At 52.4% G+C, this 19,264-nt stretch overlaps 8 protein-coding genes across 8 annotated transcripts; 4 read left to right on the top strand and 4 right to left on the bottom strand.

The window, feature by feature from the left end:
* Nucleotides 1-169: 169 nt before the first annotated feature.
* On the top strand, nt 170-2,074 carry SETTUDRAFT_153825 (uncharacterized protein; the record flags this gene model as incomplete). The annotated part of the gene is made up of 6 exons (XM_008027396.1): nt 170-348; nt 599-970; nt 1,035-1,093; nt 1,152-1,171; nt 1,222-1,557; nt 1,787-2,074. 6 exons carry the CDS (start codon nt 170-172, stop codon nt 2,072-2,074), a joined length of 1,254 nt encoding a protein of 417 aa, XP_008025587.1.
* Nucleotides 2,075-2,174: 100 nt separating this feature from the next.
* SETTUDRAFT_135644 (uncharacterized protein) lies at nt 2,175-7,016 on the bottom strand (the record flags this gene model as incomplete). The annotated part of the gene is made up of 3 exons (XM_008027395.1): nt 2,175-6,577; nt 6,628-6,748; nt 6,803-7,016. 3 exons carry the CDS (start codon nt 7,014-7,016, stop codon nt 2,254-2,256), a joined length of 4,659 nt encoding a protein of 1,552 aa, XP_008025586.1. The 3' UTR covers nt 2,175-2,253.
* A 372-nt stretch (nt 7,017-7,388) lies between these two features.
* Nucleotides 7,389-8,936, top strand: SETTUDRAFT_135640 (glycosyltransferase family 4 protein; the record flags this gene model as incomplete). Its single annotated transcript, XM_008027394.1, has 2 exons — nt 7,389-7,557; nt 7,638-8,936. The coding sequence occupies 2 exons, from the start codon at nt 7,389-7,391 to the stop codon at nt 8,843-8,845; spliced, it is 1,377 nt and encodes a 458-aa protein (XP_008025585.1). The 3' UTR covers nt 8,846-8,936.
* Nucleotides 8,937-9,430: 494 nt separating this feature from the next.
* On the top strand, nt 9,431-10,512 carry SETTUDRAFT_31364 (uncharacterized protein; the record flags this gene model as incomplete). The annotated part of the gene is made up of 5 exons (XM_008026857.1): nt 9,431-9,509; nt 9,574-9,614; nt 9,674-9,934; nt 10,004-10,237; nt 10,294-10,512. 5 exons carry the CDS (start codon nt 9,431-9,433, stop codon nt 10,510-10,512), a joined length of 834 nt encoding a protein of 277 aa, XP_008025048.1.
* A 430-nt stretch (nt 10,513-10,942) lies between these two features.
* SETTUDRAFT_31363 (uncharacterized protein) lies at nt 10,943-12,018 on the bottom strand (the record flags this gene model as incomplete). The annotated part of the gene is made up of 3 exons (XM_008026856.1): nt 10,943-11,714; nt 11,770-11,819; nt 11,878-12,018. The coding sequence occupies 3 exons, from the start codon at nt 12,016-12,018 to the stop codon at nt 10,943-10,945; spliced, it is 963 nt and encodes a 320-aa protein (XP_008025047.1).
* A 254-nt stretch (nt 12,019-12,272) lies between these two features.
* On the top strand, nt 12,273-13,977 carry SETTUDRAFT_171344 (uncharacterized protein). The gene is made up of 3 exons (XM_008027393.1): nt 12,273-12,504; nt 12,566-12,772; nt 12,825-13,977. The coding sequence occupies exons 1-3, from the start codon at nt 12,449-12,451 to the stop codon at nt 13,765-13,767; spliced, it is 1,206 nt and encodes a 401-aa protein (XP_008025584.1). The 5' UTR covers nt 12,273-12,448; the 3' UTR covers nt 13,768-13,977.
* Nucleotides 13,978-14,062: 85 nt separating this feature from the next.
* Nucleotides 14,063-15,554, bottom strand: SETTUDRAFT_163116 (uncharacterized protein). The gene is made up of 4 exons (XM_008027392.1): nt 15,403-15,554; nt 14,735-15,303; nt 14,403-14,649; nt 14,063-14,303 (listed from the first exon to the last, which is right to left on the bottom strand). Exons 1-4 carry the CDS (start codon nt 15,448-15,450, stop codon nt 14,136-14,138), a joined length of 1,032 nt encoding a protein of 343 aa, XP_008025583.1. The 5' UTR covers nt 15,451-15,554; the 3' UTR covers nt 14,063-14,135.
* Nucleotides 15,555-15,896: 342 nt separating this feature from the next.
* On the bottom strand, nt 15,897-18,882 carry SETTUDRAFT_163115 (uncharacterized protein). Its single transcript, XM_008027391.1, has one exon. The coding sequence runs from the start codon at nt 18,800-18,802 to the stop codon at nt 16,205-16,207; it is 2,598 nt and encodes an 865-aa protein (XP_008025582.1). The 5' UTR covers nt 18,803-18,882; the 3' UTR covers nt 15,897-16,204.
* Between the last annotated feature and the right edge of the window lie 382 nt (nt 18,883-19,264).

Here is a 19,264-nt window from a genome sequence, read left to right as displayed (position 1 = left end):
TGTGAGACTTTGCATGATACGCTTTTAGTGAACCATCTAGACCAATTTCGCGTAAGCAATCCTAGGACACTGCTGGATGCCAGCGCCACCTTAAATGAGCTTATAAGACGTCAGTCCTCTCAGGCATCGCCAACACGGGCCCTTTCCATCACTCCACCACGCCGCAACGATGGAGCTTGAGACCCAGAAAAACCCAGAAACTTTCAGCTCTACGGTTGAAGTCTACAGTCGAGATGACAGGGACCTCATGCGATTGGGCAAGAAACCGGTACTGAAGCGCAACTTTGGCTTCATGCAAATTCTCGGATTCTCTTGTACGGTATTGGTAACTTGGGAGGGTATTTTGCAGTAAGATGATTCAGGAAGCCATACAAAGTGAAAAAGCACCTTGCTTACCACATTTCAGAGTATCTACGCCCAGTCTGTTGAATGGCGGTCCTGCGGGTGTTTTCTGGGGGTACCTACTCATCTGGATTGGATCCATCTCAATCTACACGGTCTTATCGGAATTATCTTCCATGGCCCCTACAGCAGGTGGCCAGTATCAGTATGCGCTCTCACTGGCACTTGATCAAGATATTTGCTCACATACCTGCAGTTGGGTAGCCATGTTAGCTCCGAGATCATACAGCAAATTCCTCAGTTTCATCACTGGATGGGTGACATTGATCGGCTGGCAAGCGACCACCGCCTCCTCCGCCTACCTGGGTGGAACTATCCTCCAAAGTACCGTGTTGCTGGTGAAATCGGATTACTCTCCGAAACCCTATCAAGCCATGCTGCTTGGGTGGGCGTTGCTCGTCTTCTCAGTCACCATAAACACTGTCGGTAGCAAGACGCTAGCCTATTTCGAAGGCTTGATTCTAATCATACATGTCTTGGGATTCTTCGCCATCATGGTTCCTTTGGTATATCTTTCCGACCATAGCGACGCTTCGATTTTCACTACGTTTGTAAACTCTGGAGGCTGGTCAGTATCTCAAATCGGTATCCTGCACGCGAAGTATACTGACATTGTGATATCGCTGCAATAGGTCGACTCAGGCACTCTCTTTTATGGTTGGACTGCCATCCTCTGTCTTTGCTCTTATTGGTAAGCAATGAAACGCTGTATGAACTAGCAGTCAAGTCATAGTTGCTAACATGCTAAGGCGTTGACTCGTGCGTTCATGTAAGTCATGACCACACAGACCCTCGACCGGCTCGCTAACTACGATCTAGATGGCCGAAGAAGTCAAGAATGCGACCAGAGTGGTTCCAAGAGTCATCCAGATCAGCGTGTTGCTAAATGGCACTCTGGGACTCGCAATGTTGGTTGCATATCTCTTCTGCCTTGGAAACCTGGATGATGTCGTGGAATCTTCGGCAACGTTTGGGTATGCTTACCTGTATGTATTCTTGAAGGGTACAGGGTCTGCTGCCGGGGCAGCAGCTATGGCTCTCATCATGTGGGCTCTTGGTGTTTGCTGTCTGGTCAGTCTCATGGCTGCAACCTCCCGACAGCTGTGGTCTTTTGCGAGAGACAATGCCGTACCGTTCGCAACTCAAGTCACCAAGGTATTTGTCTTCACAAGTAGGTCTCTAAACACTAATATTGACATAGCTCCACCCTCGAACCCGAATACCTGTCAACACGATCATCATCACTGCCGTCATCTCCATGCTTCTGTCTACCATCGCGCTTGGCTCGTACGTGGCCTTCAGCAATATTGTCAATCTCAGTATTGGCGGCCTTTATGCCTCATACTTCATTATTTGCTCCCTGCTTCTCTGGCGATGATTCCAGGGCATTGACCCGTATAACGAACGCGCTACAGTGGTCGGTCCAGAGACATTACGATGGGGGCCTTGGAAAGTTCCCGGAGCATTAGGCACAGCGAACAATCTATTCGCTTGCGTGTACCTGATCGTCATGTGGTTCTTCTCATTCTGGCCAGCATCGGTCAAGGTTAATGCAGAATCCATGAACTTTAGCTCAGTCACGTTTGGCGGCACAGTACTATTAGCTATGTTGTGGTATTTCATATACGGCAGGAAGACATATGTAGGACCAACTGTCGAAGTGGAATTGTAAGGTTGTAGAGTAAGGCTCCACGAGGAAGAGATCGCATTAAGTGCTACAGAAAGAGAGTAAAGACGGCCGTTACTTGATCAGCCAAAGGTAGCATGTATCTTCGCTGAGCAGTATAATTCATTATCCACGCCTCTACCGGGATATGTCCAGTGGTTCCGTCTTCCGATTGTAAGGGGTCTCTACATGAACAGGTTGATAACGCCCGATCGGTCCGCTGAGATGACCATCCCATACGGCTGCTCGATCAGTGCCACATCTAAAATACAATCGACATGGCTTTTGAGAAGGTACTGTTGCTGTAAAGCAATTGCACCTGATCTCGATGATTTGCCCGCCATCTTCTTGCTTGACTGAGTTACCCTGCTATCTCTTCCGTTCCCATTCTGGTTCGCGCTTGGTTGCAGTTGCTCTGTAACAACAACTGTATCTGGGCTCGGTTGAGTGACAGCATAGTGAGGTTTTCCTTCGTCAGCTTCGAGCCCGCTGACTACAAGCGAAGATTCCGCTCGGTTAGTGTCCCAATAGCGAACTTTCCAATCTGAACCTGCAGTGAGTAGAAATGTATGCTTTGACTCGCCCTTGTCGTCAATGGTCTGTGTATGGACTGCGATAGCGCGTACATCCCGATCTGCCGTTGAGCTGGCCGTGGGCTCGACGCTAGTAGCAAAGCGACCAAGCATTCCTCCTGGTTTTTCTTCGTCAAGATCTATCAGTGTCGTACTCTTGATGCCAATGTCTTTACATAAGCCCGTGCGATACACCTCTTTGCAGATATGCTTCTCGAAATCCCATACTGTTACTTCACCTTGACCAGTACCACCAGCAATATATAGTCTGGTTTTCTTCGCCTTGGGTAGAAAGACTTGGTAGAGTCTGTGGATTGGTGATGCACCATGGCAAACCCAGGCCTTGAGACGTAGCTTGAACCGAAGATCCCATAGGTCGAGCACACCATGTGATGTTCCCAGTAGCAGCCAATGCGCTTTTCGGTCAACACAAAAGCAAGTCGGTGTTCCGTGGTCGAGTGGATTGTTGAGAGTATATAGCAGCTCCATGGTCCTCAGGTCGAGTGCAATGATCTTTGATGTATTGGTGGCTAACAAAAGAACGGACCTGTTATCTCCATTGTAGTGTTCCGACCAGATGGCACAATCTCCTTTGGGAAGCTGGTATTCGCGAAGGAGTCGGGGCCTGCCAAATTTGGCGTTGCCCTCTTGGTTCTGCAGGTAGTCTATGCGTACCACGTGCACACTTCCGTCATTGCCTGTTGCAACGAATGAATAGGTGGACTCAACGAAGACTAAGCTTGTGACTTTGACATCTTCGCCCAACCTGTAGGTCTGCCGAGATCGACGAGTAATGTTGCGTTCAAGACGGGATGTATCCCAAATCTTCACGCAACCGTCATCAGATCCGCTGATGAAAAACCCCTGGTCGGGCGAAACCAATATCCGCGTCACGGCCGCTGTGTGCTCTCCAAAGCTTGCAACTAGTGTGCCTTCTGGCCTCCAGGGAGTACCTGCTGGCAATCGATGCGCATCCTTGTGCTTGATGGGTTGTCGTCGGATGGGTTGTTGGATAAGAGGTCCAAACTCAAGCTCATCGGTTGGGAAGCGCTCTAGGAGCATTGAGTCCAATAGCTTTAGTATTGCTGGATCATTACCCGTGTAGTTATGTGCGTTTCGAAAACGGAGTCGCAACGGACTTCTGTCAATTCTGTCAACGGAAAGTGGTGATTTTGGCTGTCGAGGTAAAGATGAGTCTCGTACATGAGAACCATCAACCTTTCCCAAAACGTTGGCCGAAGTTGTGCCAATCTCTGCCAGGGCCTTATTCTCTCCTTTCCCGAGTAGCCCTAATGCACTGTTGCGATGCCGAAGACTGGTAGATGGATCACCAGATCCGAGTGAGCCTGAAGGCGAAAGAGATGTCCTCGAAGCGCGTAAAGAATCTCTCCGCATCTCGCCTCCGGAAGACGGCGACTGTTGATCGGTAGAAGGCGGATGCGGTCTTGACCGGGACGGAATTGTAATGCCCCTTTCTTCGCGGACCAACCGCCCAGCTTGACTTTCGAAACGCGGCATTCGGTCGCTCAACCCGTCAGCTTCCGTAGTTGACGCATCCAAAAGAGCATCTTTGATTGTGCGGGGCGGCAGGTGTTCTTCTGGAGGATTGGCCTTCTTTGTTTGCTCCATAATCCGGCGAACATCCTCGTCAAACAATACAGTCTGGGCTTTGACACCAAGATCTTTCAGCGTTACTATACTGTTGAATCTCGTAGTGGGAGTGGAAAGGCTGTCAGAGCGCCGCCGATGGCTCACTCGCCATATGAACTCCCTAAGCGCCACAAGCTTGAAATCATCGTCTGAGGTCATTCCCGCGTTGCGAAGCTTTTGCAACCACAAATCATCCTCTTCATTCTTTGGCAGCCGTTGCAAGACCTTTTGGTCTAATTCTCGGCCGGAAATAGTTGGTAGGCTATCGTCGGATGACCCGAATGTAAACGTTTGTTGTTGCTTAGCCACCGACCAGAACTGTCCGTTTTGGGCTTGCAATGCCCAGTTGGACGCCATCTCCAATAACAGCCGCGACACGGGGCTCTTCAGTGATTCCAAGATGCGCAATTCCGAGAACTCTGCAGGAACAACCTTGAGGTATGGGCGGATAAGATTAACTAGAATACTGTGTGTATCAGCCACGGATAGATACCTTGACGCAGCAGAAACGAATTGCGCAGCAGCTTCCCGTATCCAGAGGTTTGGATGCATCGTGAGCCTTGCAAGAATGTCCACTAACTCCCATGTCTTGGAGCGCTGGAGCAAACCAAGCTGGGCCATTGAGGACAGTGACCGAATGACTTTTTCTACTACGAACTCTTCTGGATCTGTCAAGGCCTGGACCATGAGTGGTAGAATATATCCTTCCAGACTGGCGCCACCAACAAAAACAGCAACGCCAACGATACTTTCGAAAAATGCGCATTTTAGCATCCAATCTGGATCGTTCAGGTATGTGTTCAAATGACTGAGGACCACGTCGTTTGCTCTGGCACTACCAAAGAAGACACACAGATCAGAGACAGATCGAAGCATGGCTCGACGTACGGAAGCATCGGCGTCTGTGAGAAGGGATTTGGTATGCTTCTCAAAAGCTTCGACCAGAATTCGACGGTCCGAATCAAACTGATTCCGATGTGCAGACGAAGACATGCCCTCTTCGGTTTCTGGGTCTGCAGCAGGCAGAGATCCTTCTGCGCGCAGTGCTTGAATCATGTCAAGGTACTTAGCTGCAGTGGTGGCTAGAGTACCAATGCAGAGCGCATACTGCATACGGACGAGGGGCCCAACTTTGCCAGAAGTATCTGGCAGATATGCTTCTAGTCGAGGAAGAACATACTCGGGAAAGATATAAGCGTTGATAGGAGAGACGACCTGTACCATTGCCAGAATTTGCGTCAACGAACGCAAAGCAGCAATTTTGACTTGCTCCGACTTGTCAGCTAGTAGTTGAGCCACGTAGGGTATCACACGGTCAAGCTTGGCTTCATCTGTCAATCGTTCCGAAAACGCCAAAAGGAGTTCCAGGCCTCGAACGCGGGCTGAAGCCCTCGCAGTACCCCGTAGGCAGGACACGACGATGGTCAGAAAAATGAGATTGCCGTCATCGACAGCGAGGCTCCGTGCTGGAGAAGCCTGGTGTTGATAGTTTGGTATGTTCACAAAAAGCGGAAAGGGCTTTGCATTTGGTCCGGGAGGCAAACATTCAGGCCTACTAAGCTCCTTGTCATCTTCGTTTGAAAGTAAGTGGGAGATTTTGTCGTAGTCACTGAAGATCCGGTCTATGCGCTCATCTGGCTCACCAAGATGTTCCGAGCCACTTGTGACGGGCTTTCGACCCGAGGATGGATCGGTTATTGAGTACATGTATTGTTGGAGGAAGCCATAAAAGTAGGTGGGGAACACCTTGCCTTTCCAGTGCGTAAGGTAGTCTTCTGCAGTCATCCGCGAATTGGGGTCTACCTGAATCATGTGCAGAATAAGTTCCCGTATACTTGGATCCTGAATCTTGCTGAGATGGGAGTGTTCGGGGTTGTATTCGCCTTGTCGGTACTTGAAGAGTTGGCTAAGCGAGAAGATGGGTGCTTCAAGGAACAATTCAGCGATCACACAGCCTACGCTGAAGATGTCCATGGCCCAGTTGACATCGCCTTCGCCTTCAGGTTGCTGGCCAGTAGCCAGAAATCTCTCGGGCGCCAAGTAGCACGTTCGGCGACCCGACAGGTCGAAGTAGAAGGAGAAGTCCGCTGGGTTATCTTCTGGTAAATGTGCTGGCTTGTATGACGAGGAGAAATCGGCCAAGTACAACCAGTTCCAGGACGTAACCAAAACATTCTCAGTCTTGATGTCACCGTGAAAGATGTTTCTGGCATGGCAGTCCCGCACAGCGCAAAGAAGCTGAAATGATAACCATTTCTTTTCAATATCCTCTAAGAAAGGCCGAGTACTACGGCGGAATCAGCGAGTTGCAGAAGTGATGGAACCAGTGAAACTTACCTTAGGCGGTCGTACAGAGAACTATGGATGTACTGGCGAACCAAGTAACCGCAGGCAGCGGTCTCGATGACACGATGATACGCTACCGTATTTGGCACGTCGGCAAGCACCTTACGTTCATCTGGACCTTATTAGCGTCTTTCGTCAGGGACGGGCACATGCAGAGACGACTCACGGAGCAGCCGCTTGACATGGTCGTGAAAATCAAACTGTGCGTATGGTTTCATGACCACCCGAGCCACGACGAGGCCATCTTTGTGCCGCGCTCTCACGGCTTTCATGAACCGGGCGGCACCCAATGACTTTTCATACTGTAGGTCAGCCAGCTCTGGAACATCGATGTTGGCGGAGCCCGCCGAGAGTGTAGTTAACGAGAACCCTTGCCCCATATTGGCGGCTGTGGTGGCGGCGGTGATGTGGTTTTCTTGTCAATGTTGTGCTCGTCGGTGTTCTTGCTGATGATGGTGGTGGCGGAGGCGGTAGTGCTGCTACCTTGCCGCCGGCATGCTGGAAGCCGTGAATTTGCAGCGAGATTACTTCGCTGAAGAGGTTTTGTTCGGTGACTCTGCAGGACAGGATGACATGTGGACATATGTGCCTGTGTCGGGTGGCAGTAGCAGATGTTGGATGATTGTGTCGCAGTACATCATGTGCAGCACTGGCGCTAGGCCAGAAGCGGAAAGGCGTCACAGGCGCGGTGCTTGGTCCCATCAAAGGCACCACGTAGCGGAGCCATACGCCAGAAGACGCATCCCGATACCATGGCAGAGAAGAAGCAGCGCGTTGTCTTCTTTCACCCGGATCTGGGCATCGGCGGAGCTGAGCGTCTGGTCATCGATGCCGCGGTTGGACTGCAGAGCCGCGGCCACAAGGTCACCGTCTTCACATCGCATTGCGACCCGCAGCACTGCTTCGACGAGGCCCGCGACGGTAAGCCTCTACTACAACAACGTCGACCACGCACCGCTCATGCATGGCCCAAGCAGCTGAGACCTGACCCTGACGCAAAGGAACCCTCGACGTGCGAGTGCGCGGCAACACCATCGTCCCCGCCGCCATCTTTGGTCGCTTCGCCATCCTCTGCGCCATTCTGCGCCAGGTGCATCTGATATTGCAAATTGCCTTGCTGTCGGAAGAGTTGCAACAGCTGGCTCCTTCGGCCTTCTTTGTCGACCAGCTTAGTGCGGGCATTCCCCTCCTGCGGCTGCTGCAGCCTCGTCCACGCGTCATCTTCTACTGCCATTTCCCAGACAAGCTGCTCGCCAAAAAGGGCGGACTGCTGAAGGCGCTGTATCGCGCCCCCTTTGATTGGCTCGAGAGCTGGAGTACTGGCTGCAGCAACACCATCGTAGTCAACAGCAACTTCACAAAGAGCATATTCGCCGAGGCCTTTCCCGGTCTTAGAACCCGCGAGCCTGGCGTCGTGTACCCATGCGTCGACACAAACCCCAGCGAGCCTGTTGGCCAGGATGCGCCACTATGGAAGGACAAGAAGGTGCTGCTGAGCATCAATCGCTTTGAGAAAAAGAAGGACGTTGCCCTTGCTATTCGCGCATTCGCAGGACTGTCGCCCATAGAGCGCGAGCATTCGCGACTGGTCATCGCGGGTGGGTATGATGCACGAGTGCCAGAGAACGTCAGCACATATACCGAACTGTGCGAACTCGCCGATTCGCTCCAAATCAAACATGCTACCGCCAAAACGGTCACCGCCGCCCAGAGCATACCAGACGATATCTCGGTCGTCTTTCTCCACTCCGTTCCCAACTCCCTCAAAGCCAATCTACTAGCGAACTCCCGGCTCCTCGTGTATACCCCTCTACACGAGCACTTTGGCATTGTGCCTCTCGAGGCAATGCTCGTTGGTACGCCAGTCCTGGCGGCCAATGAGGGTGGGCCCACAGAGACGGTCGTAGACGGTCAGACGGGTTGGCTGAGAGACGTCAGGAAGGTCCAAGACTGGACTGAGGTGATGCACTTCGCTTTGGAAGACGGCCATAATGAACAAAGACTAAAAGAGATGGGCACCCAGGGCCGAGAGAGAGTCATAGCAGAATTCTCCAAGGAGAAGCTGGCTGAACGCCTGGAAATGGAAATACAGACCATGTCGCGCAAGGCTGTCCGCCCGCCGCTGATTCCCTTGGCTGCAGCTGTTTTGGCAGTGGTCTTGATGGGTATTCTCGCAGCTCTGAGTATGGTGCTCGCGCTGAAGCAATAATTTATTTTGGGGGCATCATTCCTGCGTCACTCAGACCTGCCGAGCCTTTCAAAAAAAAAATACGTCTTTAAACAGTACTTTATAGTTACACTGTTGACGAATAGCAAGGGTAATTGTTAGTCCTAGCAGTAGACCTTGCAAATGTGTCTCTGGACGATTGCTGTAATTCAACCAATCTTCCTTCTGTACGCACCGCCAGTCAGCCTTCAAGCGTATACGCATATGCTACACAGATAGACTTGTGTAAGAACAATAGTTGTTTTATAGAGTATGCTCGAAATAAATCTGAGATTAGATTGTACTTCTGTATTAGGTCTTCGAAACACGTATCTGAATATGGTGTGATTCGTTGATAGATCGTTGCAATCGAGTGATGTAGGCGGGCTTGGCTGGTGGTATGGATGGAGGCGGGCAGACGCAGCGCTAGTGGGAGCTCTTAGCGCGGCCATGAATTTCCACTGAAGCTCCATGTCCGCGACCGACTTTCGCAATCCCCGCACATAACAACACGCGATAGCCCGACTTGAACTCCACACCCTCGCCTATAATACAAACGAATAGGACAATCAATCGCACACTGCCAAAATGAGGCTAACCACGGACCTGATCAACAACTCCCTCTCCTTCATCAACTGTCTCACGGAGCGTGAACTCGATCTGCGAGGTGCGTTGAAAAGAGCAGATACTACACTTGAGGGCTGAGTTGATATCAATATCGTAACATCTAGGCCACAAGATTTCCGCCATTGAAAACATGGGCGCGGCACGAGTAAGTTGTTTTGGCTTGGTGAAGCTCGTAGACAAGATGCTAACACACATGTCACGTAGGACAACGACGCAATAGACCTGACCGACAACGATATCGCGCAACTAGGGAATTTCCCTCTCCAGCCCCGCCTTCGCACCCTGTTCCTGGCGCAAAACCGCATCTCCAACATCCAACCGAGCCTGTCGTCTAGCATACCCAACCTACGCACACTAGTCCTTACGAAGAACCGGATCGCAGAGCTGGCCGACTTGGACCCTTTGGCGGGCTTCAAGGCTCTGACATACCTATCGTTGCTGGGAAACCCAGTTACTAGCAAAGAGGTACGTAATGAGCGCTCATGCTTCTCCGGCTTCTGAGCCTAATTGTGGCAAGTAATCTCCAGCCCAAAGAGCACATTTGATGCCGGGTGGGCTACTCGCTACGACGAATGTACCCAGCGCTGTGCAGCAGAGTTTTGTGGTACATGGAATGCTAAACTTTTTTGGCAGAACTACAGGTATTGGGTCATCTGGCGCTGTCCAACCGTGAGATTCTTGGATTTTGCCAAAGTCCGCGACGTTGAACGGAAGAAGGCCACCGAGCTGTTTGGAACTGCAGAGGAGCCCACAGAACTTGCGAACCAGGTGCGTGTGGATGGTGAAGCCATCGTACACGTCTTGACGTATGCTAATATATCTAGATCTCGAACAACAAATCAAAAGGCTTCGTCGTACCCACATTTACAAACGGTGCCGACTCAGGCAAAGAGCGCATCTACACCGACGACGAGAAGAAGCGGATGCGAGCTGCCATCCTCAACGCAAGCAGCCTGGCAGAGATGGCGCGGCTGGAGAAGGATTTCGCAGAGGGACGGATACCGGCGCACATTCTCGAAGGCGGAGACCCAATGGAGACGTAACCAGTGTATACAGTATACAGGAAGGAGTGTGCAAAGTTTGCAGAGCATGCGCATGGCCACGAGCTTTGGGCTGCAAGTGCTGAGGGATTACGCACGCACAGGGGCCAAGGAAGCAAACAAGGACGCGGATGAGCGGACGAAGATGAGGCATGTGGTATTCAAAGGGGCGCCCAAAGGGAGCGCGTCTCGATGCGCAGCATTCGTGGGACTATTTAGGCTGGTTTGCGACGACTTGGTCCAGACAGGCCGACCAAGTACCTGTCGAAAGGAGGCTGATCTGTATGTATTGAAACAGACTGCTTGCGCCAAAAGGCCGTTTTCCGCCCATGGTATCGTAATAAGACAATCAAAACGCCACGAAGCCGAGCATTGTGAACTCATGCAGTCCGATATTGCCAGCTAGAGGAGACACGGGACTGCATCGCTCTGATTACCAGCCTCGTCCCCTTCCACCCCGTCCGCCTCTCCCTCCCCCGCCTTGGTGGCCTTGCTGGAATCCCCCGCCCTGCTGGCCGCCAGGCCCACCAGGGAAGCCCCCCATACCTTGGCCAGCCATTTGCATAAATGAGGCAAAGTCCATCTGGCTCGGGTCCATGCCTTGTGCCATCATCTCTTGCATCATCATCTGCATTTGCTGCTCGTTCATACTGCCAGGCCCCATTGCTCCGCCGGCACCGGCACCAGCACCAGCGCCGGCACCCCCAGGGCCAGAAGGCGGCGCTCCACCTGGCGCTCCGTTGCCTTGCGGGGGGACGCCTCCCATACCAGGCATACCAGGCATGGGCCCACCGCCCATCATGGCCTGCATCTGCGCCATGTCGTTCTTCTGGCCCTGTAGTGTGTTCGCCATGGCTACCTGGCGCTGTCTATAAAGCTCCCATGTGAACTCGTCGAAGCCATAGTTGAAGTAATCCGACTGGTCTTCGCCCGGCCGACGCCAGATTTTCTGTTCTTCAGCGAGATCGGCATCAATGTCTACGGATAGAATGTCTTTGCCTTGTGGTGGATAGACGGGGTTGCCGTTTACGTCAATGGTCGAGGTGCGTTGGGCGGGGAAGGCAGTGCCTGAGAGGGCGGATGCAGATAGCTGGGGAACGGTGCCGCCTGCCGTAGGAGCGGGCTTTTGTGGTTGCTGTGCTGGTGTAGACGAGGGTGCGGGAGCTTCAATCTTTACTGCCTTGGATTCTTGTGTTTGATGTGTGCTGCAGGGCCCGTGTCAGAGGAAGAGAGAGCATGCAGAGCTTGACTCGAGCTTACGCTGTGGGTTTGGCTGGCGCAGGCGCCTTCTCAATGATGATGTCGATGTCCTGGAGCTTCGTCAGCCTGGGGCTCACAGTTGAGCGCATTGGGTAGCACGCGGCATACTGAGTCACTGTCGTCATCTTCACCCGACTCCTCGTCCATGGGCTCATCCCCGCTCGAGTTGTCCTCGGCCTTCTTGACATCCTTCTTTTGCTGTGTCGCACTCTCGTCTCCATAGAGATCATCGTCTGACTCGTCGGCCATGGCTGGATATTCTTTCGTCGGGCAGTCGTGAGACGCGTCGCCGTTTGCGCGGAACAAAGGGAGACTCGTCCGTCAGAGTCGTGTTCAACGGCGGCCTTGTCGAGAGGGCTCGTCGCAGACAGAGTTGAGCTTCTTGGAGTGGCTGCAAGAGGGAATGATTAGCCGAGCCGACGAGACGCGCTTTGGTCCGTGCTCCCGCGCCGGGCGCGCATCCAAACACAGGCAGGCTTCTTCATTACTGACGCTCGCCGTCATTGTGTCGCTACATTAAATTTCTCCACGGCTTGTTGGGTTGTGTCGACATCCAGCTCCTCGTCTTCTTCTCTGGTCTCTCTATTTCCTATTTCTCAAGCTCCCTTTTCCAGGAGAGCTCTGCTCCACAAGCCTCTCACGACAAGCAAGAAGAAACAAGGAGCCATCTTGAGACCAAATGGCTGGCTTTGGGCGTTCCAACTCTCTGAGCATCAATACGGGTGGTGGCCTTTTGTACGTCTTTGCCCGTTCCGAACACACACCCTTCTGCTATGCAGTTTACTGACTGTAGCAGCGGCAACAACACAGCTCAAGGTCAACAACAACCACAACAAGCGCAATCCGGCTCACTGTTCGGCAACTTGAATAAGCCCGCGAGCGCGACCCCCTCTACTGGGGGTCTGTTTGGCGGCGCCTCAGGCGCAAACACACAGACCCAGGCACAGAGTGCCACTCCATCAGGCGGTTTATTTGGTGGTGCGCAGTCAAAGCCCTCGCTATTGTAATCTATAGTCCTATTCCGGCGTCGCACAAAGGCTAACTCTTTGTTCTAGCGGCTCGTCAACCCAACAGACAACAACAACAGCAACACCATCTTTGTTCGGAAACAACACCTCCACCCAGCAGAACCAAACATCCACTCCCTCGTTGTTCGGCTCGACGCAGCAGCAGGCGCAACCACAAAATAGCTTGTTTGGAGGAATGAACACCCAGAACAGGTCCAACACTTTGGGCGGCTCTACGCTGGGAAGCACTCAAATGGGAGCGAGCGCACAGCCAGTCCAGTTAACATTGGACTCGATACGAGGAACCACGCGCTTCAACGACCTGCATCCAGAGCTGCAAACTCTGATCCAGCAATTCGACGAGGGCATACAGCGGAAAGTCAACTACTGCAATCAAATCCGCGAGTCGCTCCCGGGTAACGAGCGTGAGATTGCGACCATTGCGCCCGATGTCGCATACATTGAGACTTTCCTGTCCACAGTCGAGGTAGGACTAGACAACGACTCGGCGAATATTGCGCATCTAAAGAGCCTGGTGAAAAAAGACGCCGAGGACGCAACCCTCAGCTTCCGCGCAATCGAAAACCAGCGATTACCGGCGCAATTCCATTACCGCAACAACGCGAACCTCACAGCTTCGAGCGCAAAGGCACCAACTACGGGCGCTCTCGACGACGATGATTCGACAAAGCCTGTGGACCTGATGGGCTACTTCGATCGCCGAACAGACGAGCTCGGCCGCACACTCGATGTGTACCAGCGACAAATCCGCGAGATCGAAGCACATCTGCGCACAATGGAAGCCGGTACAGTGGAAAAGGCGCAGCAACTGACGGGTAGCCGTAGCGCGCCCCGTGATCAGCGACGCGAGTTGGTCGAAGCTCTCAAGGCCATCGAGGGCGCTATCTTGGACTCTGCAAAGAAGGTGGGACACGTCAGAGATGAAGTGACCAAGCAGACACTCGGTAGCGTTGGCGCGACTCTGCTCTAAAGACAAGAGTCCAGTTTTTGTAGGGATGCGGCAGTGGGGGGGGGAGGGGGGGTTCTGGCTTCCATGCAATGCTTTTCCCGTGTATATCATACACTTATTCATGGACATGTATAATTTACCACGAGCCGGTCATGTTTGAAATCTAGCACGTGTAGTTGTCTGGGCATTTCCCAGAAAATACATAGATACCCAAAGGAACGCGCATGTCATCATTGGCCCAAATACGCCTGACACTGATTTTTTTGACATTTGCCAATTGTGTTGAATCGTACTGGAAAGCAATATGATGCTAGAATAGTGATGTCTTTATCGGACGAAGAAAGAAAAAAGTATTTATATTCATGTACACACACACATATATGGTGTGCCTACTTGTTCAACGCAGCCTTCACACTAGGCACCTCGTCGTCCTTGGCAAAGATATCGGGCAGCGGTCCAACAGGCGTAATCTGGAACTTATTGATCTGGCTGTGGCTCTTGGTGTAGTGCTTCTTGATGTGCTCGAAATTTGTGGTTTCCTTGAAGGCAGGGTAGTCCTTTTTTTTTGCGAAAAGTCAGCAAAGCCATACATGGTATGGTGGTGCACATTTAGTGCGAACGGGAACAAGGGGGCATGGCAAAAAAAAAAGACTTACCCAGTACAGATGCCTCAGCCATTTGTGGATGTGCGGGTATCCCGAGCGGATATCACGAATGTTGCACTTGAAGTGCTGGACGTAAACGGGATCGAAGCGGATAATGGTGGTATAAAGCCGGACATCTGCTTCTGTGACGTGCGGTGCCGAAAGGAGGTATGGGGTTGACGACTGGGCGAGCGCCTCTTCCACGCGGTCCAGAGACTGGAAGAGTTGCGTCACGGCCTTTGTGTAGGCCTCCTCGGTCCTGTGTATGGCAGTGTTAGCACGATCCCACGAAAAAAAAACTAGCAGCAAGCAAGGGAATAGAGGTAGCTCGAAAGAAGACGTACGTAGCAAATCCCGACTTGTACACTCCGTTATTGATATCGTTGTAGACCCAATCATTCATCGTCTCAATCTCTTTCTGCAAGTTCTCAGGGAACAAGACTACGTTTTGATATTTCTCATCGATGATGTCGTCAAAAGCCGTGTACATCATCCTGATGATCTCTGCAGACTCGTTGCTGACAATCTTGTTCGTCTTCTTGTCGTACAGCGTGGGCACCGTGAAGCGGCCCTCGTAGTCTGGGTTCTGCTCAAAGTAGATGTCGCGGAGATGTGTGTATCCGTTGTGCAGCCGGTCCGGTTTCGTGGCGCCTGGGACCTGCTCGTCGGGCGTGGCAAAGCGCCATCCCTTTTCGCCCATGTGCCAGTGCACGCTGTTGTACGAAATGATGTCTTCGAGACCCTTGAGGTGGCGTACAATCAGTGTCCGGTGCGCCCATGGGCAGGCATAAGAGACGTAGAGATGGTATCGGCCTTTTTCTGGTGGGAATTCGGCATTGGGCTTGTTCTCGATCCAGTTTCTAAACACTGAGGTTTGGCGCTTGAATTCGCCGCTCTTGTCACCCGGTTTGACCTTTGGGTATGAATTAGAAAAAGGTCTTGTTTTCCAGTGTCTATTCCATGCATATCAAATAAACATAAAACAGTGTATCATGTCAGGAAAAATGCGTACCCAGTCGGTAATAGATCCTCTGCCCTCTTGTCCGGGAGCCTTGTCCATAGCTGCCAAGTTCTTCGATACTGAAAACCACCTTGTGTACTGTGATGCAAGAGGGAGTCGGTGCAAATGTGACGTGATAGGGATTTGACAGCTCGAGGCTGATGCGAATCGGAAAGCGCGGAAAAACATACAACAAGGGTCTTGGTCAAAAGCAACGTGCCCGGGCTATATAGCTGTGATTGAAGGCTTGCAAATATGCTGTGAAGAGAACGTCATGGCTTACTTCCGTTCCGATTTGGCGGGGCCCGCGTTCCGAGAACGGGTTACTCAGCATTGCACGAGCTTGACTAAGTCATGCTTGGTCATGACAAACAGCTTATGCGCATACAGAACACGTGGGGCAACAAGCCTCCACCCTTCCACTTCTTTCCTTTACGTGAGATGGTTTGACTAATTCCGCATATGCGGAACCTAGAAGAGAAGACGAGGCGCAATAAAATCAGTTGGTCATGCGCAGGTATGGTTACGCTCTTGATAACATTCGCGCCTGCTATGGATGCGCTTTGTGATTTCACAAAGGCCCATGGTTCCATCTAAAACCATCCACATACTGTTGAAGATCTCCTTGCCCATAGCATAACCCCCAAATAGCCTGGGTATGCCTTGGCCTAACTCCTCGCAAGAAAGAGGAAAAAACAAAGAAATCGCAAATGGCCGCCTCGATTCCTAGACAGACCTAAACAATACTCGCTAAAACGCAGCAAAAAAATCCAAAGTATAATACACGCTATAGATATAGCAAACTTACCAGGCTTCACTCGACTTCAGTCAGCCACCTGCGAATGCCCTCCTTCAACGACGAATCGTTCTCGGTCTTGGGCACGGCAGTTTTGGTTGTTGCTGTCTTCTTGTCGTCACTACCCTTCGACGCATGTCTGCCAGCGCGTTCAGCGGTGACCTCCTTGACCACACTCTCTAGAGCTTCAAAGAGAACACTCTTGCAGTCAATGTGCGGTACCTCGACGTGTGGAATGGCATCAGAATCCGCTCTGGTATCGCGACGCCCCCTCCTGCTACTGGATCGCGATGATTGAGCCGAGTTGACGCGAGTTACTTCTCCTGATTGAGCAAGAACGCGATCCACACCATCAATCAGGGTGGCATCAAAGTCCATGATTGTCTCTGTGACAAACTTCTCAGCCAGGTGGACTTCAGTCATCAAGGGCACAACCGTGCTGGATGTGTACGGGTTCCCGTATTGAGAGCGACCCGGCAGCACGCCCGGTGTCATTGCTGACTGCTGATAGGTAGGGGTAGGAATGAGCTTGACCAGACGGCGCAGGCTGATGCGCTTAATGGAAAAGTTACTCGTGTCAGCGATGAGTGCAGAACATATGTCAATCCAGCGCTCCACTGGACCAGACTCTAGACTGGGCGTAGTCGTAGCACTCAGAGGGGTAGGCTCTGCACTCATTGCTCGTTTGATGTCGCGTTCAAGCTCACGATATGGCTTGATGGCTTGGACAGCAAAGTCGGGGTGGAACTGGCTCAACCATCCAGCCACATTAGCAGGCTGTTCTGGCTCGCCGTGTGGCACCGAGAGGACAGATGACTCGCCGAAGCTGGAGCCTGGTTGGCTAGACGCCGATCCGTAGCCTCCGAGGAGCGGTGACTGCAGAGGAGAGTCGAAATCAGGAAGGGGAATATCGACATCAATCACTCCGTCTTTTTCGTTGACCGAAAGCTTCAAGTGGCCCTCGAATGTCCCTGGACGCTCAGGGATGGGTCGTGCAGCCGAAGCAGGAACACCAGGACACCCAGTATTAGAGTAGGAATCAGGAGAGGTGTTGTCGGTAGAAGTGTCAGGCGGAAGTGGGGAGTCGGCAGCATCGCTCTCGAATACGCGATCCATGGAGAGTTCTTGTACCATGAGCTCGAGCTGCGACCGCGACCGCTCTTGCCCGCGATATCCGACACCATCGTCTGTTGTTTGAAAGAATTCACTCTGGTCCGTCGAGGACGACCGTCGACCACTCCAGAAGTTCATGAAGCCGCTCCAACGACTCGTGTTGCTGGAATCATTGCTTGCAAGGCTGGTTTGTCCAGTACCACTTCTTTGCAAAGTACTGATCAAGTTGGACGATGCAAGGCTATCACTGCTTTCCGGCCGCGTCTCAGTGGCAGGGCCAAATGATTTGGTCCTAGGAAATGTGAAATGAGCGACAGGAATCGTCTCTTGAGGCATTGCTGTCGAAGTGGTGACAGTGCTGCTTGATGTGACTGGTCCTTCGGATAAGGAAGGAATCGGTAGACTCGTGCGGACTGAGTGTGCAGAAGAGCGCCGAGAGTGGCCTACTGGCCGAGAAAGCTCGGTTGTCTCAATCAAAGCAGAGTCAGAGCGCTCATGGGTGAGTGGCGCTGATGGTTGTTGAGCATTTTGAACTTTTGGAGGCTGCAAAAGTATATTCGACATGCTTTGCTTATGACGGGGCCCCCTACGATTGATTTGGCGGCGTAGGGATTGCTGCCTTGAGGGAGGTATGTTGGTGGGAGGCGACTGAGAGTAGGCTCGGAGTGACGCTGAGGTGCTGGGGCGCATGTACGTATTGTCAGCCACGGCAGATGCATTAGATGGCAGAAAGGCAGCAAGGAGGAAGATCAATCTCCTTGCAGCCATCTTGTCTGGTGACACAACGACGGTGCGGTTGGCAATTGTCAGGTTTTCACCTGCGGTTGCCTTTTGCTGTTCGCGATGGCGCTTGCGGTGCCACTTTGGGCCCAGCATATTCAGCCATTCGGTGTGATTCCCGAGAAATGCCGTTAGGAGGTTGAAGAAGAAGAAATTCTGCTCTCGGCGGCCTGCCCACCGACCAAGCCATCTGGCCTCTTCGCGCCACACGCCCCATTTCCCCTGGCCAGTCATGACGCGAGGGATCCTCATGCCACTGACGACACGATTCCCGGTTAATTCTGCAGCGATTTGGATTTCCCTATCCAACATCAGAGCATTGGGCTGCAGCCTCAAAGCCTTCCGAGAGTATTGAATGGATGACTCGCGAAAACTAGTTCGAGAAGACTGGCTCCGTTGGTGCTGAGCTCCTGAGGGTGTGGTGGGCTCGGGGGATTTGGGCGTTTTGAACTGCGCGAGAATGCGTTCTTGCACTACATGTTGCAGACTGGTGAGCGCCCGCATGATGACATCCCAGTGCTGACCAACAACATCGACTCGGTCGTCCACGTCGCTGCTTAGTGATGATGAGAGGAATGAATCCACGCCCAGATTAGCCTCAACGAACGCCCACCCTGCACGGCGGTCGGAGTCGAGGGAGGAAGCAAGCGAGTCTTGTCCGGGGGCAGAAGTGGATAGATGCGTGGGGTTCTTCAAGTTGGCACCCCTTGAGCAAGGTCTCATACTTGGCGGCGTTTGCGATATGGGCAAATGGAGAATGATGGTGATGGCGTACATGGGGCTCTTGCGTGTGTGTGACGGATACACGGGCTTAGTGGCGCCAGGCTTGGTGGTGGTATTTGTTGTTGGGAAAGGGAAGCCATTGCCCTTGGGTAGGGAGCTCTGTGGAGTCGGTGTGCGGTCGTCGTTGTCCTCTTCTGGGATCGTGACGGAAAACATGCGTGTGATGAAGATGGTCCTGCGCTTGGGCTCCTTTGGTAGGCTCTCACTGGAATCACTGGGCGCAAAGTCTGTAGGCGGGTTCGCGGGCGTGAAGGATTTGGCGAGATGGCTTCTGCGGCGGAGGCCCTCGGCGCGACCCAAGGAACTGGTGGTATCCTGTGCACTCGTCCCCAGCATCGAGGTGTCGGTGGGCTTGGTGTCGAGCGGCACAATGTGGATCTTGTTGGAGTTGCCTCTGTAGTT

Source organism: Exserohilum turcica (genome assembly GCF_000359705.1).
Source record: "Exserohilum turcica Et28A unplaced genomic scaffold SETTUscaffold_2, whole genome shotgun sequence".
In the NCBI taxonomy this organism is placed as follows: Eukaryota; Fungi; Ascomycota; class Dothideomycetes; order Pleosporales; family Pleosporaceae; genus Exserohilum; species Exserohilum turcicum.
The sequence above is the reverse complement of the archived record's forward strand: the minus strand, read 5'-3'. Positions and strand labels throughout refer to the sequence as shown.

Coding starts and splice junctions, on each gene's coding strand:
- SETTUDRAFT_163116 (XM_008027392.1), bottom strand. CDS start 15,450: ATGGACAAGGCTCCCGGACAAGAGGGCAGAGGATCTATTACCGACTGG. Junction 15,304..15,402: donor GAGGATCTATTACCGACTGG/GTACGCATTTTT, acceptor TCATACCCAAAG/GTCAAACCGGGTGACAAGAG. Junction 14,650..14,734: donor TACAAGTCGGGATTTGCTAC/GTACGTCTTCTT, acceptor TGCCATACACAG/GACCGAGGAGGCCTACACAA.
- SETTUDRAFT_163115 (XM_008027391.1), bottom strand. CDS start 18,802: ATGAGACCTTGCTCAAGGGGTGCCAACTTGAAGAACCCCACGCATCTA.
- SETTUDRAFT_171344 (XM_008027393.1), top strand. CDS start 12,449: ATGGCTGGCTTTGGGCGTTCCAACTCTCTGAGCATCAATACGGGTGGT. Junction 12,505..12,565: donor AATACGGGTGGTGGCCTTTT/GTACGTCTTTGC, acceptor TGACTGTAGCAG/CGGCAACAACACAGCTCAAG. Junction 12,773..12,824: donor CAGTCAAAGCCCTCGCTATT/GTAATCTATAGT, acceptor TCTTTGTTCTAG/CGGCTCGTCAACCCAACAGA.